General features: G+C 37.5%; 1 protein-coding gene across 1 annotated transcript; it reads left to right on the top strand.

Annotated features, from left to right (window-relative positions):
- The first annotated feature begins 311 nt into the window (after positions 1-311).
- On the top strand, positions 312-16,704 carry LOC132060071 (protein SHORT ROOT IN SALT MEDIUM 1). Its single transcript, XM_059452940.1, has 21 exons — positions 312-538; positions 4,008-4,208; positions 5,082-5,360; positions 6,322-6,425; positions 6,669-7,358; positions 7,457-7,496; positions 8,095-8,184; positions 8,459-8,514; positions 8,925-9,042; positions 9,921-10,129; positions 10,208-10,271; positions 11,463-11,636; positions 12,673-12,700; positions 12,806-13,905; positions 14,007-14,081; positions 14,247-14,321; positions 14,410-14,757; positions 15,853-16,032; positions 16,112-16,153; positions 16,290-16,352; positions 16,439-16,704. Exons 1-21 carry the CDS (start codon positions 464-466, stop codon positions 16,523-16,525), a joined length of 4,098 nt encoding a protein of 1,365 aa, XP_059308923.1. The 5' UTR covers positions 312-463; the 3' UTR covers positions 16,526-16,704.
- Positions 16,705-17,446: the final 742 nt, after the last annotated feature.

Below are 17,446 nucleotides of genomic sequence, written 5' to 3'. Positions count from 1 at the left end.
ATAAGTGAGATCTGAGGAGGTAGAATGTACACAGATATCCCTACCCTTGTAAGTAAAGAGACTGTTTCCAATAGACCCTAACAATAACACAAGTACTAAAATTGGAATAAAACCATAACTCTTGAACCAATACAATACTTTTTTTTATTTTTTTTATTAATAATTAATAGGCTACGGTTCTAAAGTCAAAAACCGTTAGATCACCACCATCTACGGTCACAATTATGCTGGTACAATTTTTTCCTATGCACATGCGAAGCACCAAATCACCAACTATTATCTCTTGAAACCTTCATCAGTAGGGCTAGCCGTATAATTCTCTCTTTCCCAAACTTTTACAGTGAAAAAAAAAAAAAAAACCCCTTAAAATAGCTCAGTTTATTTAATTTTTCGAGTGTTTAAATAGTTGTTTTTAGTTTGTTTTTGTTTCATTTTTGTTGGTTAGGGTTTTGGTGTTTGTAAGATGTATCCTTCTCGAGGAAGTAATAATCCATACGGACAACATACGTATTCTTCGCAATCAACCTACGGCCAAACTGTGAGTATATCTGTCTTTTTTTTTTTTTTTAAATGTAATTAAACTGGTGTTACAAATTGAAATTTATTCAATTTTTGTTCTGTTATTTGATATGTACTTCTTTTTTAATGTAATTAAACTGATGTGTTGCAATTGAAATCTATTCAATTAGTCAGTTACGAGAACTAATTTCAGTCCTATGTTAATTTATAAGGCCAATTAGTGTATGTCTCAATTAAAATTCCTCGTGTCGGCTCAGTTATTTGATGTGTTGAGTCTTTAGCTAGTTGTTTTTAGTTTGTGCGATTTTGTTGTTAGGGTTTTATTTGAGTATCTGGATTTAATTTGTTTTGTTATTTGATATGTACGTCGTTTTAATGTAAGGAAATTGGTGTTGCAATTGAAATGTAGTTAATTAGTAAGCTACGAGAACTCATTTCAATTCTATGTTAATTTAGTTTACCGAGGGTTTGAATCCCTGTCTTTCCGCACTTTAACCTAATTCACTAATGTTGATGACTGAAATGTATCAAATAACAATGGAAGTAAGGTGAATTAGAGTTTGTCTAAATGAAAATATATGTTAATCTAAATCTCACAATACACACTTGCATACATACAAGTCCCTAAACCGACTTGAAAAACAATAATTAAACCTTAATTACAATTTGCTGACGTCACCTCTATGGATCCTTCTCGAGGAAGCAATAATCCGTATGGCCAACAAACGTACTCTTCCCAATCAATCTATGGCCAAACTATGAGTATATCTGCCCTTTTTTTTGTTATTTGATACTTTTTTTTGTGTGTGTAATTAAATGGTTTTGCAATGGAAATTTATTCAATTAGTGAGTTATGAGAACCCATCACAATTGGATGTTAATTTATAAGGCCAATTATAGTATGTCTCAATTATAATTAGATACTCCCTCCGTTTCAATTTATGTGAACCTATTTCTTTTTTAGTCCGTGCCAAAAAGAATGACCCCTTTTCATATTTGGAAATAATTTACCTTTATGCAATGATTTATAGTCACACAAAATATATGTGCCTCATTTTTGCACCACACGTTCAAAAGGTTCTCTTTTTTCTTAAACTCCGTGTCCAGTCAAATAGGCTCACATTAATTGAAACGGAGTATTATCTAAATCTCGCTGCTTCGAGTCTTCATTTTTTTAAACACACAATTATTTGATGTATTGAGTCTTTAGATAGTGGTTTTAGTTTATTTTTAGGGTTTTATTTGAGTATCTGGCTTTTATTTGTTTTGTTATTTGATACATACGTCTTTTTAATGTAAGTAAATTGGTGTTGCAATTGAAATGTATTCAATGAGTAAGTTACGAGGACTCATTTCAATGTTGTTGTTAATTTAGTTTACCTAGGGTTCGAATCCCAGTCTTTTCGCACTTTAACCTAATTCACTAATGTTGATGACTGAAATGTATCAAGTAGCAATGGAAATAAGGCCAATTAGAGTTTGTCTAAATTAAAATATTATGTAATCTAAATCTCACACTTGTCCATACATACAAGTCCATAACCAGACTAAAAATAGTAGTTAAACCTTAATCACCATTAATTGACGTCCTCTCTATGGATCTTTCTTGAGGAAGTAATAATCCATATGGACAACAAAAGAACACTTCACAATCAACCTACGGTCAAAGTATGAGTATATCTGTCTTTTTTTTTTTCCTTTCTGTTTTGTTATTTGATAATTACTTCATTTTATTTAATTAAACTGGTGTTGCAATTGAAATTTATTCAATTTTTGTTTTGTTATTTGATACTTCTATTTTTGTGTAATTAGACTGGTATTGCAATTGAAATTTATTAAATTAGCGAGTTATGAGAACTCATTCCAAACCTATGTTAATTTATAAGGCCAACTAGAGTTTCACTGTCGTTACATAATGTCACACATCAGCAATTTGAAGGATAAGTTGTAAGAAAAGTAGGGTACGAGGTAGAGCTGGGTATTGAAATTTATTCAATTAGTGAGTTATGGAACTCGTTCCAATCATATGTTAATTTATAACGTCAATTAGGGTTTCCCATCGTTATATAATGTCACATATCAATAATTTTAAGGATAAAGTTGTAAGAAAAGTTGGGTACGAGGTAAAGCATAAAAAGGTAGGGTAAAGGATAAAATAGGAATATTAGATAAAAGTAAAGACAAAATATAAAAATTAAAGGTAACAATGCGATCACAAATCTGTCGTTACACAAAATGGGACTTCTTGATTTACCGATACGATATAATAAAAATTAAATAACACTCAAAACAAACATTGTATTTAACCTAACAACACAATACAATAGGTAACAACCATCCAAACAGAGTGCTAATTAAGCTGGTGTTGCAATTGGAATTAGTCAGCCATGAGAACCATTATAATTCTATGTTAATCTATAAGGCCAATTAGAATTTGTCTAAATGGAGTATATGTTATCTAAATCTCACACTTGTCCATACACTTGCATACATACAAGTCCCTAACCAGACTAAAAAAAATTAGGGCCCGTTTGATATTTGATAATTTTCACTTTTTTCCGGAATTCAATTCCGGAATCATGTTTGGACATAGAATTTGTTACAATTATCTGCAATTCAAAAAACTCCAAATACCCGTTCTAACTTTTTTCGCTCCAAATCACTCACAAAAATTCAACATTTTTCCAAGTTGTATTCATGTCCAAACACATCTCTAGTTTCCAAATACCATTTTTCAACTTTTTTCCAAATACAACTTTTTTCAAATTTCACATGTTTATGTCCAAACGGCCACTTATTGAACCTTAATCACAATTAGTTGACGTCACCTCTATGGATCGTTTCATTTCATTGTGTTATTTCCGTAGCTATGTCGGCATTGAGATTGTAAAAAGCTGATGCTGGAGCAACTGTTCATCGTGTTGGACAAACTCTGAAGTAACAATGCGCAATTAGAAAAAGGGGGTGCTCGATGACTGTATTTAGTTGAGATTGTAACTGTAAAAACTGTTTAACCCTTGAAATAATGGTAGTGTCGTATCAATTGGTTGAGTCTCAGGTTCGAAACCCCCTGCCTACGATAGTAGGGGATTTGCCTACTGGGTCGAGCTCGTCGCACGGGGCTTGCCTAGTGTGGGCTATCTTCCTGTGTGATTTGCGGGCTATTGCACAGGAGCGGGTTTTACTCTGTGCGCACCCAAAGGGTAGTGGCTGCGAGTTCTCTTGTCATAAAAAAAAACCATGCAAATAGTGAACGTGAGAGTCAGATTGTAGTCAGTCAAATGTAACTTCTTGCAGATCATGTTGCAGACAATAATATAGATTCTCAGCTGTATTCATGGGAAGCTTTTCCATTAACCACGGGTGCATCAGTTTGTTCTAAAGTAGCTCTTGCCAAATATTTATGATTGGCTAAACTTGTCTATTCTATGGATTCCCTGTACTATGTTTATGCTTGTAATTTTATATCACTTTCTCTGTTCGTCTAGTTGGGACATGGTTACTCCGGAAGTTCTGCTGGAGGGCCTGAGAGGTCCTCTCAAGTACCCACAAGTTCACAGCATTCCTCGATGTTAGGAACCCCCCAAGATGCAGAAATGAGTGCTTACAGAGCTCACAGTCATCATCCATCAGCAGTGTCTAATTATGGTGGGCAATATAGCTCTGTGTATGGTTCCACTGCTCAGCAGGTCAGCAGATTCTTCTGCACTGTATATATTCTATTTGCATGATATGTTGTCTATTGCCTAAACTGTCTGAAAAATGAAATATTTCCGTAAGCGGCACAATACTGGATAGTGCTCCAGGTGTTATATTTAAAAACTGGTGACATTGTGTTTTCTGTGATGTGGACTTGGTGTGAGACTAATTCTTCTATCATCAGGAGAGCGGAAATACCTGTTCTTATGCATTCAATTTACACAAATTTTAACCTGCATAAATTTTATCTGGTTCCTTGTTCAGTTGGTTGAACGGGTGTAATATGTTGGCTGTTTCTGTTTTCATATACTCACAGTAGTGGTAAAGCTGTTACACTGTGTTAGAGTAGCTAACTTTCTTGTCTTTTTCACATAATTGGTTTTTGTTGTTTAAGATGTACCAGTTGGCATGTTAAGAAATTTGATATTTTGCTCTGCAATATTTGTCCCAAAAAAAAAAAGAGAGAGAGAGAGAGAGAACTCAACTCTGAACATGTAGCTACTTCCTTTGCATGGTTGTTACCAAATAAATCCTCATTGTTCACCACTAGCCAGTGCATGTCAGTAGATGTATGTACCTGTAAATAAACCGATGCATGCACATAGACTCGACTGTCTCATGCATTGGGATATTTGACAAGATTCGAGTGTGGTTTCTTCCTTCTCCATCAAATCTAAAGATTGGGTTTATAAAGCTTCCACCACGTCTAATTTGCTTTGCGTTGTGTGTGTGTCACATTTGAGTGTTCCAATTAGCTTTTTTGCATTATCTACTGTTCCAATTAGCTTTTTTGCATTATCAACTGTTTAATTTTCTGATCTTGGGTATAAAATCTTGTCTCTCTACATCTCTTTCGTATGCAGATGCCCACAATTGCTGGAAAAGGATCTGGGTCATCAGCTTTGGAAAGTCGCAGCGGCTTTGGTGTGGATTCGCCAAAGTTCACGGCAGGTGACTATGTTTCATCCAGCCATGGATATGGCCAGAAAGCTGAACTACAGTATTCTGATAGGGTTTCTGATTATCCAACCCTTGATAGACGCCAATATGGTGAACGACATAGCTCTTATGCGGGGAGAGATCTGACAAGTGAGCAAGCCAGTCGATATCCTGATTCACTTTCTTTTGGTCAGAAGCATCAGGTGCGGTTTTCAGACTATGCCTTTTATCTTTTGCAGGAATTCTTTTGACTCTTACCACCACCCCGGACACACCATGAGCACATGCACATGAGATCTCAATAGTCAATGCTCATGATGGTCATAACAAGGATTGTGAAATTTCTGAATGAGCATTGGAAAGTTTGAGTCACCCAAACTCCTATCATTACATTTCTTTAGAGACTAACTAAAACAGAATACGAAGGAGCTGGATATGAGAGAAGTTCATACTCCATCCTAGACAAGATAGCCCCTTTAGCATGAAATGGGAAAAGGGGTTTTGAACGTAGAAATATGTGTAGTGAATGGAATGTATAAAAGTGGGTAGTTTATTTTAGGATGGTAAATATAGGAGTAGTAATGCAATGTGAGAATTGGGTTGGTTTGAATCTTTCAGTAAAATTTTCCAGTTTGTAAATGAGGCTGAATGTTTTGGAGGTTTGAAGAGGAAAACATGTTGAGTAATACTGCTTATTGTCTTTTTTAGCATAATGTTCTTGTCTATGTACGGGCTAAATAATTTATTGCTTTTTATAATCTTCCTTTTTTTTTTTTCGATTCGATAAGGTATATAATTTTATTGACAATTGGGGAAACTCCATATACAAGCCATATACCAAAAGAAGAGAACCTACATCAAAGTACGGTTCTCAACAAAAGAGATCCAATCCTCTATACAAATAGGGACCTCGTACGTACACCAAAAATTAACTAGAGACAAAACACTCCTATGCAATTTTACAAAATCTTGTTCCACCCCATCAAAGGCCCTCCTATTTCTTTCTTTCCAAATGACCCACATGATTGCTAAGGGGACAACACTCCATGCTCTTAGGCTTCTCTTTCTTTTCCTATGAGTTCAACTTTGCAAAGCCTCCATAATTATAATCTTCTTTTTCTTACCAAATGTATGTCTTCTATGTTTGTTTTTTCACACTGTTAGGCTGAAAGATATGAGCATATGGATCAAGCATCTATAATACGGCAAGAGCAAATACTACTGAAGTCTCAGGCATTGCAATCTACTTCCATTGATGGAGGATCTGGGTATGTACTCTAGTTCTATCTCAAAATTGTGTGATGTAATAGCAAAAATGCTCTTTGGAGCCATCTGATAGTTGTGTTTAATTGCATTTTCCTTATGCTATCAGTATCGATACTTGGCTCTAACGTGTACATACGAGTGATATATTCCTGTGAGTGATATCATATATCTGTACACATCCTATGCCCAGCTTCTTATATGGAGCATATGTCCTATTGCACTAAGTAGAAACAAATTTCTGGCAGACAAGTTGATTATCTTGCAGCAAGGAGTGCTGCTGTTCGTCATGCAGCCCAAGATCCCATAGCTTATAGTGGCAGAATCGACTCAGATCCTCGCACTTTATCAGCGTTACCTGGATCATTACTTTCTGGGCAACATGCTCCCTCTATCCTAGGGGCGGCACCGCAAAGAGCTGTTGAGGACGTCATGTATGTTCAAAGTTCTACAAATCCTGGTTATGGAGTGAGCCTGCCTCCAGGTAGAGACTATGGGATGGGGAAGGGACTTCATGCAACCTCGGTTGACTCTGACTATCCTAGCAGCGCGTTGGCACGTGCTGGCCACTCAAGGTTAGATGATTATAAGGATGACAGAGTCTACTCTCGTGAGCTTGAACGACGGGAGAAAGACCGACATTCTTCACGCGAGCGAGAGAAAGATCGAGAAAGGGCGAAAGATCGAGAAAGGGAACGGGATCGAGAACGAGAACGAGACAAGGAACGAGAGCGAGAACGTCAGCGACAAAGAGAGCGTGATCGTGAACGTGCTTTGGAACGTAAGGAGAAGGAAAAAGATCATGAGCGCAAACGTGGAGCTGAAATAAAGCATGACCGAACACCTCCCAGGAGTTCTAGGGATCGACGAGGACGCTCTTTGACCAAGGGCAGTAAATCTTCACGACGAGAATCTCCACGTCCTGAATCTTTGCATAGGTGGATTTTATTTGGTTTTGTCCTTCTATGGTTGTGTGTTTAGCAGCTGCTATATATTGCAGCATCCGTAACTAACTTGGTGTTCTGTCATGCTGAAGGCGTCATTCACCTGTTAAAAGGAGGGAGTATTTCTGCAAGGTAAAACAAGAGCTTAGCGCTTGAATCATTATTATCCCTCCTTAAATGGTTCTGCTTTCCATGTGGGAATGAAGTTAGTGAGGACCTTTTAGTACTTTAAACTTCTTGATCACCATATTTCATAGACAGAGACTAATCAAGCTACTCGTTTCTAAGATTATCCTTATTCATTACCTAACACAGTTGGGCTATTGGCTTTTCCAATTACCATGGGTCAACAAGCTCTTATTTTGAACCATAGCCAGTTCAGATATTTTGTCCCTCCATTTCCTTTGTCTTCTTGCTGTCTCCTATGCTCTCTTTCATCTTTCCCTTCGGATGTTGCTGTCCATGATGCTCAAGATATATAGTTTCTGCAAGGAATTGCGGGTGTTCTCTCTTTTCCTTCCTTTGATCCTGGAGGCTGTTGGTCCTTTTCTGTACCATCAGAATTTGTCATGGTTATCCTTTTTGGGATGATAGCTGTCTAGTTTTTTTGATAAATTTTAAGCTGCATTTATTTGAATGCTTGATTTTTGGGACTTGATCGGCTGCTTCAATTATTCAACAAGGATGGCTAATGATTGCTATTCTTATGCATTTATTTTTGTTTTTGCAGGTTTATTCATCCAGTTTGGTTGAAGTTGAGAGGGATTATCTGTCACTGGATAGGCGGTATCCCAGACTTTTCATATCTCCAGAAAGCTCGGTATCCCAGACTTTTCATATCTCCAGATTTTATGCTCACTATTTGGTATTGGAACATCCGGTTTGGCTTTCTCTTTCAAAAGACTTGTATATCTTTTATTGAATCAATGCAGCCTTTAGATACAAGAAGGAATAACCACTTCCTAAACTAACTCCTTTGAAAGAGGAGGACTAAACTACTTGCTAAGCTAACTCCTAGAAAAGAGATATATAAAAGACAACAAACTCCTAATGACTAGCTAAAGTTCAGCAGGTAACATTTTGTTTTGCTGTAGGTGGTTGTAAATTGGCCAAAAGGGAATCTTAAGCTTTCTTTGCAAACCCCTGTCAGGTAATTAGTCACAATACCCTTCCTTTTTTATGTTTGTTTATTTTATACTGTATTTCTATAATTTTGCACTATTTGGTATTGGAACATCCGATTTGCAAAAGAATATTAATTCTCTCAATGATTTTTAAAACGATCTATTCCTTAGGAGCCGCAAAAAAAAAGGTTAGGATCTTACTCGTTAGAGTGTGTTGAGGCTCTGACAGATTCTTTATATACTCTACCCCCCAAATTAAAAGACAACAAACTCATGCAACTTAATCTAGTGTAATAAGGAGCTGCAGCTAACCATCATGTAGATATGCAGTTTTGCTTTTTCAAAAAAAATTGTTAGGTAGATATGCAGTTTTGATTCTTTGGAATCTGTAAGTTGATGGCTGGTATGACAATATTACTCTTTTCATGATGAACAGTTTTGAGCATGATTTTGTTGAAGGAGAGGCTGCAACAGCTCTGAAACGACTTTCATCGAAACCATCTGCTGGTGAACCTGAAAAATCAGGACATGGGATGACTATATGGAACGCAAAGGTTTTCTATGAAGATATACAAATTGTTTTATAACCTGTCTTTTCCTCTGAAATTTTTTAAGTTAGCATTTGCTTAAGACGTTATCATGATATTTAAGAGGTTGTCAGATGTAAGAACCAGTAAGTTAAAATTGGGGAATCGTTCTGGGATTTCAATGTGAATAACATAGAAGTTTGTTAGTTTTATCATCAGAGCAAATTTGCCCATTTTTTTTTTTTGCATTTTAAAGAACTTTGCTGAAGAGAGCCATGACTGAAGTGGTGAGTGTTTCTGGTTCATGTTGGTTATATAACAATTCGCTGTCTGTACTCCTGGGGTTTGGGCATCTGTGAGTGTAAATTGGAGTCTTAATTGTGGATTTTTAAGGGAAGGAATAGATTTGATAGCTGCATTAGGTTTTTAATATAGAGTGATGATTGCACTACTTGAGTATTCCCTTGCTCCTTATTGTTGCCAGTATTAATGCACCTGAACAGACTTTGTTCAACTTGATTAAATTGCAAAGCATAGACCTTGGCGTGACCAGGAGATCACGGGTTCGAGCCGTGGAAACAGCCTCTTGCAGAAATGCAAGGTTAGGCTGCGTACAATAGACCCTTGTGGTCCGGCCCTTCCCCGGACCCCGCGCATAGCGGGAGCTTAGTGCCCCGTCCCTGATTTTCTCTTCCACTGCTGCCTTCTATGTTCTATATGCTATGTTTCAAAGATGACAAGTTGGTTTTGTATTTTCCAGTTTTATAGTGGAAGCACAGTATTTAATGCAATGGCGTTTCTTGTCCTGTCATGACATGTACCTTGTTATCCCAATGCACTCTCTCTACATCGTGTAGATGTGCTAAGATATTTCTGAAAGTTGTCATTTATTTTCTGATATGTAGATGCTTTTGATGAGTGGTCTCAGCAGAAACTCTCTGGAAGAGTTGTCATCCGATCGAAACTATGATGACCGAATACCGCACATTTGCAATATGCTTAGGTTTGCTGTTCTTAAGCTGGAAAATTCTTTAATGACTATAGGGGGCCAGTGGGATAGTGTTGATGGTGGGGATCCATCATGTGATGACTCTTTGATTCGGACAGCTCTTAGGTATGTTAATCACATTTCTCTACTATTGTGATTTTACGTTCTTTCCCCGAACCCTACTGATAGAGCTCTTGCTATTAGACATGCAAAGGACATAGCTCACCTTGATTTGAAGAACTGCCAGCAGTGGAACCGTTTCCTTGAGGTAATAGTTGCCTGTGTGGGTTTCTCTGTCCTCAGTTTATTCCGTTTACATGGTTCAAAGCAGGACTCTCCTTTTGCGTTCTCTTAAATGTAAACTTTATTAGGGTCTATCATGTAAACTCTGAATACTAAAAGAATAAATAAATCTCCCGCTTAATACTTATAAAGCATTATGAACAGATGATTTGTAATATCTGCCTGAGTGGGTCTCTCCGTTGTCAGTTTATTTATGTTTAAAGCAGGACTCCACTTTTGTTTTCTCTTAAATGTTAGCTTTAGTGTCTATCGCCGAAACTCTGAATAGTGAAAGAGTAAGTAACTTATCCGCTTAATGCTGTAAGCGTTATGAACAGTTGGTTGGCATATTGTTCCTCTTTCCTTCATGTATCACCAACTTGCTGAGTCCTTTCTTTTTATTCGGAAATCGTCTTTGGTCCTCTTTGGACGCGGGGAGCTTCAAGAATTCCTTCGTTTAAAAAAACTTTCAGTGAAGTTTATAAAACTGGCCTGTGGGTCTGAATCTAATCTAGCTCCCATTCCTTGAACTCCTTGAAAGTCTGTTGGTCTACATGGTCATGTTCCAGAATACATTCTCACTTTTGGGACCTCAATCGTTCATCATGTTAAAGATCTATGCTAAAGGACTGTAATACAATGAATGCCACATGTTCTTAAATTTATCAGGAGTTATTTAGCTAGTTGAAGTTGTTTTGTTTGCAGAATATTAATGAGAGTGAGGGTTGTCATTTTCCTTGGTATTGAATGAAGCACAGATACTCAAAACATATCATTTATAAGTTCATTTAAAAAAAATATTTGCTCACCATCTTGACCACCTGCGGACGAAGAAATGTTATTTTCTAATGAAAGCTCAAGTAATTCTGGTTATTTTCTATGGATGTCCTTCAGCCTGTTACTAATGTTTACTTGCAAGTCCTGAAAGTTCCCTTGCAGCTGCTTGTCAACTTTAAGTTTCATTACATTTTTACTTCATCAGCTTCCCTTTTCCCCTCTTGCGGTCCATGCTATTGAGATGGATCATATCATTAAAAAAATGTTTAATATTTTCCAAGAAATTGTAGGTGGCGAACTCAAGCCAAGAAATTGTTTTCTGATCTGGACCATTACAGAAGTTGCTCACAATTAAAGTTACACGATATTGAAGATAGTTTATATTTTTGATGTTTGGCAGATACACTATGAAAGAGTTGGGAAGGATGGGCGGTTCAGTCATAAAGAAGTCACTGTTTACTTCGTTCCAGACTTGTCTGAATGCCTCCCTTCATTGGAATCATGGCGTGAGAACTGGTTTACTCAAAAAAAGGCTATTGCTGAGAGAGAAAGGGAACTTGCTCTGAGGAAAGAGGTCTGCTTTCTTAAAGTACCAGTACATTTCTTGTAGCTTCAACACAGAAATTCTCTCTATAAGTTTTGATGAATATACTCCACTTTTTTTTTAATTATGAAAGGTAATTTATTGGTTTATATGACCCCAAGCCGGTGCATCGAGTGTGTCTTACAAAAAGGAAAATATTGAGTCCTTTTACTGCACATGTAATGAATTGACAAGATCTATCAAGCTATCTCTTTCATTTACATCCAGTTACTTACACCAAAAAGCTAGACATGAATAACTTGATCCTCATTAACTCTCCTTCCTTCCTTCCTCCAAAGAGATCCTTTGGTGTCTCTAACTCCCAAACCACCCACCAAATGGCTGCAGAATGGTATTCCTCTATGCCACTGGAAGAGTAAATCTTTTGTAGTTCTGGCTTGCACCACTCATCCACCATACGTTTAAGTGCGTGCATAATAGCTGGATCCTTATCACACAGAGAGAGAGAGAGAGAGAGAGAGAGAGAGAGGTTTCAAATTCCAGAATGTCAATTGCTCTTTATCATCTTTCTCCACAGAATCTTCCTCCCTGCTGAACCTCCAAGCCATTATCTGGTCCTTCATGCTTCTTACACGAAGGTCTCCTTTCTTTTACTAGTCATTTTCTCCCCCACTCAAGATTATATGTCCTGTCTCCGTTGAATTGCTATTTTAAATCCTCCATTTTCCTGCATTTTAAATGCTCCCTCCAAAAAAAATGGTGTTGTCAGAGTACGAAGTTCAACACGGATAATTGCAGTTTAAAAGATTTTTTTTGAAAGACAGTTTACATAGTTTGAAGCTGCATAGAAATGCTAAATATCACAACTTCTTGTAGTTAAACACACACATATGTTTGATCTAAGGAAAAACTGTGATTCACATGATAGTAATATCCAATTCTTTTGGGACGGGAGTAGCATTTTAATTTCTAGTTTACTTTTATGTTTCCTTTTCATTTACTTTAATCGCAGATGGTACATTAATGGTTTGCTTGCTGACCAGTTTAAATTCTTTGTTTCATCTAGAAATCCGGAGAGAAGGAAAGACAGAAAGGTAAGATATCTGAAATGTTGGTGCATCAGTTTCTTTACCTGAGATTCTATTCTGGTTCATTTGTTTCTTTTGGAATTCAATAACTCAAGAGTCAGAATCTCACAGATGCTAAGCGGGGTCCCAAGTCAGAGAAGAAATCTGCATCTGGACAGTCTGCAGACGGAAGCAAGAAGGACAATGATGGCAAACTGAAAGAGAATACACCTGATAAAGAAGGGTCTAAGAAAAAAGGTGGAGAGAGTAAACAAGCTCTTGAAACTTGTAAGGTGGGGAATGATAATGCTGAACTGAATCCAGGAGAAAGTGCTGCTATTGAAACTGATAGTAGTGCAAAGTCAGTTAAGAAGAGAGTTATAAAAAGAATTGTTAAACAGAAGATCTCCAATAAGAAAGACTTGGAAACCACACCGAAAGTGAATGATAAGGTGGAGAGTAAAGAAACTGGGGAAGGAAATTTGAGCGCAGAGATTGCTTCTCCCCAGGTTGGAGCATCTGCTAACCCTCCTGTTAAAACTTTTACAAGGAAGAAAATTGTTAAGAAGGTTCCCGTGGCGAAAACTCCAAAAGAGGATGGGTTGAAATCTCCTGATGCGGAAGGTGTCAAGGAGGCGGAATCTTCAGAAGATAAGGGAAATAGTAAAACTGATGGTGATGGTACTTCTGTCAAGCAGGACGCTGTTGTGAAGAAAACAGTTAAGAGAAAAATAATTAAGAGGGTTCCCAAACGAAAAGCAGCATCTACAGCTGCCAAAGATGGGGTCACTGGTGGTGATAGTCTCAAAGATGATGTGAAAGAGGAGAAATCAGTTCAAGCTGAAAGTGAGGTGCCAAATGTGGGTGATAATAATGCGAAAAATGCGGAGAATGTGAATGTTGTTAACCAAGAACCGAAGGTTAGCCCTAAAACAAAATCAAAAATAGCTAACGTGAAGCAAGAAAGTAAAGAAGAAAAAAAAACTGAGGAGTTAAATCTTGCTGGGTCCAAGAAAGAATCCGAAGCAGACAAGCATAAAAGTTCTCAAAATGATGACCGTTTAAAGCTAAAAGGAAAGGAAGACCCCAAAGAACAAACAGAAAAGAAGAATCAGGATGGGAAAGTCCTTTCGAAGAGCAAATCAACAAAAGAGATCAAAGAAAAGAAAAGTGAAGATCCTCCTCGGCACCCTGGATTTTTTCTTCAAACACAAGGGAGCAAGGATATGAAGGTAGGTGCTATCAGAATCACTTGACTGTTCAAGTTGGAATAAATGCTTTGTCATACTCTTTGTATGGAAATAACTATATTGTTGTGTACCTATACCTACAGTTGCGATCATTGTCTCTTTCACTGGATTCTTTGTTGGATTATACTGATAAGGATATTGAAGAATCAAGATTTGAGGTATACCCTTCTTAGCGTATAAAGCAACCATGGCTGTACTTTTGCTGGGAATCACAAACTTGTCCTATGATTTTGTGAATACTAAATTATCATCCATGAATTGAGTATCGTACTTTTGGTGAATTGGATGTTATTTTGTCACCTTTTGCTGATTTCTTTTGGCAGCTTTCACTCGTCGCGGAATCCCTGTATGAAATGCTTTACTATGACATGGCTTCTCGTCTCTTAACTTTTCTTCAGGTTTGTGCAAGTCATATTATTCAGTTAGTTCCTTGAGAAATGGTTTTTCTATTGCCAAATTTTTATCTAACACTACCCTTTATGATAGAAATTGCGCTCAAAGTTTTTGATCAAGCGAAACCAGCAGAAAAGACAGAGAGAAGAATCATCCAAGAAGAAAAGTGAGGAAAAATCAGCCAAGCGTGCAAAGACAGATGAACCTATGGAGGATGCCAAATCTACTAAAACTGAGTCACAAGGCAAACATGATCAAGGGGATGAGAAATCACCTGTCAAGGAAGAGGCTACTTCGCTAAATAATGCTGAAGAGACAATGATATCAAATGAAGATGCGAATGATGACTCTGAAATGGATGAAGATCCGGAGGAAGATCCAGAGGAAGAATCAGAAGTGCAGGACACAAGCCCACAGGATGGCCAGGCTAAGGAGGCAAAGGTTCTGTCTTATCTTGCTATCACTTCACAATTTCTTTTATGTTATGTTTTCTGTGTACTTGTTATGTGTTGAATCTGCTGTCTATTGATCTCATTTACGAGACTATTGTAAATCAGTTGCACTAGGTATTTTTAGTTTCTTATATATTTCAATCAGAATCTCATATCGTTGACTAAATTAGCAACACAGACAAACACTGCCCTGCAAGCCATTTTCAAGAATATTTTGGATCTTCTGATACAACTAAGACTTAATAGAGGATTGGGATTGTCTGCTTTATGTAGAAGTTTTTTGCCAACATAAGAAATACCTGTGTACTTTAATCATTGGTGAAATAAAAGAGAGTTCATTGGTGAACATCGACCTACGTAATATGGAATTGTAGTGCCACTAAAATTTTATATGTTTGCCAATGGTGGGTGTGAGGAGTGGTAGAGGTAGGCCGAAGTATTGAGGGGAGGTGATTAGGTAGGACATGATGCATCTTCAGCTTACCGAGGACATGACCATAGAGAGGAGGATATGGAGGTCGCGAATTAGAGTTGAACGTTAGTAGGTAATTGAGCATTGTCTCGCTTTTTGTTTGGATGGGCTTGGTGATAGTTTGGAGCACTGTATCCATCGTATCTGTTTCCACTTTCTTACAGTAGTATTAGCATTATTCTCGTACTTTCTTGTTCTTTGATTTCTGTTACCACTTGTGTTTCTTGTGCTTCAGTTATTGCATTATTTTGTTGTTGTTATTGTTCCTTTTTTCTGAATGCTATCTACTGCTTTCCTTTTTAGTTGCCATGTCATCTTCATTTTTTTTGTTCAAACGGCTTTGAAATGCTTTTCTTGAAGCCGAGTGTCTAACAGAAACAACTTTTCTACCTCCACGAGGTAGGGGGTAAGGTCTGCGCACCCTCTACCATCCCCAGACCCCACCTGTGGGATTACAATGGGTATGTTGTTGCTGTTTGTTTCCGCTTATTGAGGTGGACAAACAATAATTCGAGCTCATTGATTGGGAAGTTGGTTTTGCAGCGAGGGTGTGGAAATGAAGAAACTAAATGTCATGTATATTACTGTAATCTTGGATGTTTCTGATTGTAGGACAATGCTAAGGAAATGCAAACTGATGCTGATAATGGAGGTGAACTGCCTGGAAACGGCAAGGATGAAGGAGCTTCTGAGATAAAACAAAATCTAAAATCAGGCAGCAAAGAAGAGACAACAAAGGTGGACAAAAATACTAGAACTACTAAGGGTGAGGTTAACAAAGAACTGCTGCAGGTGAGTTGCTGGTCATTCTCTTAGTTTCTTTTCATCATTCTCTGTGTTCTCTATCTGATTTCTTCTTGCTCTGGAACAGGCTTTCAGGTTTTTTGACCGAAACCGAGCGGGATTTGTTAGGGTAAACCAACTAGCTTGTCCTTCTCTCTCTCTTTCTCACTCACTCACTCACTCACACTCTCTCTCTCTCTCTCTCTCTCTCTCTCATAATTCTCGCTGCATAGGAAACTCAATCATGTATGGCTATGCCTTTCCAGGTTGAAGACATGAGATTAATCCTCCACAACTTGGGGAAATTCCTTTCTCACAGGGATGTCAAGGTTCGTTTATTTTGTATATTCTTAGTACCTTACTGCCTTTACTTGGTTTATTTGCACATCTGTTGACAATAACTCATGTCGCGCAGGAACTTGTGCAAAGTGCTCTTATAGAGAGCAACACTGGGAGAGATGACCGCATTCTCTACAAGAAGTTGATCGACATGGACTTGTGAAGTTTATCGCAGGATTAGCTAGTGGATTATTATCAAATTTTAGTGCTGCCTGTTCAATGATTTCTTTAATGGCAAACAAACTCGTATCAGGAATAGACTTGAATTAAGGGTAGTGGTTAAAATTTTTAAACCAAACTGTTACAGAATATTTGATACTTGTGGAAAGTATTTTCCCTAGAGGCCTCTGGTTCGCAATTAGTTTTGCAATTTGACTTACCTCCAATATGAAAACAACTAATCATTTACAAATTACAAGTATAAGCCAGACAACGTGCTGCATTGGACTACCCCCTTATTTTGTGTTCTTGGGGTTGGGTGTAGTTTCGAGGAGAAAGTATTTACTGGTACTAGTTCTTGGATGTATTTACTGGTACTAGTTCTTGGATAAGAGGTTGCAGCTATTTATAAAAGCATAGTACTCCATTCCGTTTCATGATCAAAGTTTAGGTCATGAAGATCTAGCAAGTCTGCGACGGTGCACCCAAAATCCCTTAGGTGGTCGTTTGATACACATGATAAGGTGGGTTGTCCCGTGATTAAGTTGGGGATTAACTCATACCGTGATTGGCAGATGGTATAAATTTATATCGCCAACCAAACGCGGAATAAATTTAATCCTAGATATCCCATCAAACTTGGGATTATTTTATCCTATCTTCCAGGTGGGGATAATTTGGTTTGCCCTTAACGATCCAAGTGTGAGTTGTACTATAGAAGGCGTTTCCCCGGGGATTCTATGTATGAGCATGACTCTAAAGTTGCTATTTCTCAAAGCTTGTTTGGGTGAACTCTTAAAACATGCTTAATTTAGCTCTTTAGTTAAAATAGCATTTCAGATAAGTGCTCCTGGTGAGTAGTTTGTGATAAATAGATCGTATTTTACCAATCATTTTAGTAAGTACTTCTGATTGTAAAATTACC

This window comes from Lycium ferocissimum, chromosome 6, assembly GCF_029784015.1.
Source record: "Lycium ferocissimum isolate CSIRO_LF1 chromosome 6, AGI_CSIRO_Lferr_CH_V1, whole genome shotgun sequence".
NCBI lineage: Eukaryota > Viridiplantae > Streptophyta > Magnoliopsida > Solanales > Solanaceae > Lycium > Lycium ferocissimum.
The sequence above is the reverse complement of the archived record's forward strand: the minus strand, read 5'-3'. Positions and strand labels throughout refer to the sequence as shown.

Coding starts and splice junctions, on each gene's coding strand:
- LOC132060071 (XM_059452940.1), top strand. CDS start 464: ATGTATCCTTCTCGAGGAAGTAATAATCCATACGGACAACATACGTAT. Junction 539..4,007: donor AATCAACCTACGGCCAAACT/GTGAGTATATCT, acceptor CTGTTCGTCTAG/TTGGGACATGGTTACTCCGG. Junction 16,353..16,438: donor TTTCTCACAGGGATGTCAAG/GTTCGTTTATTT, acceptor CATGTCGCGCAG/GAACTTGTGCAAAGTGCTCT.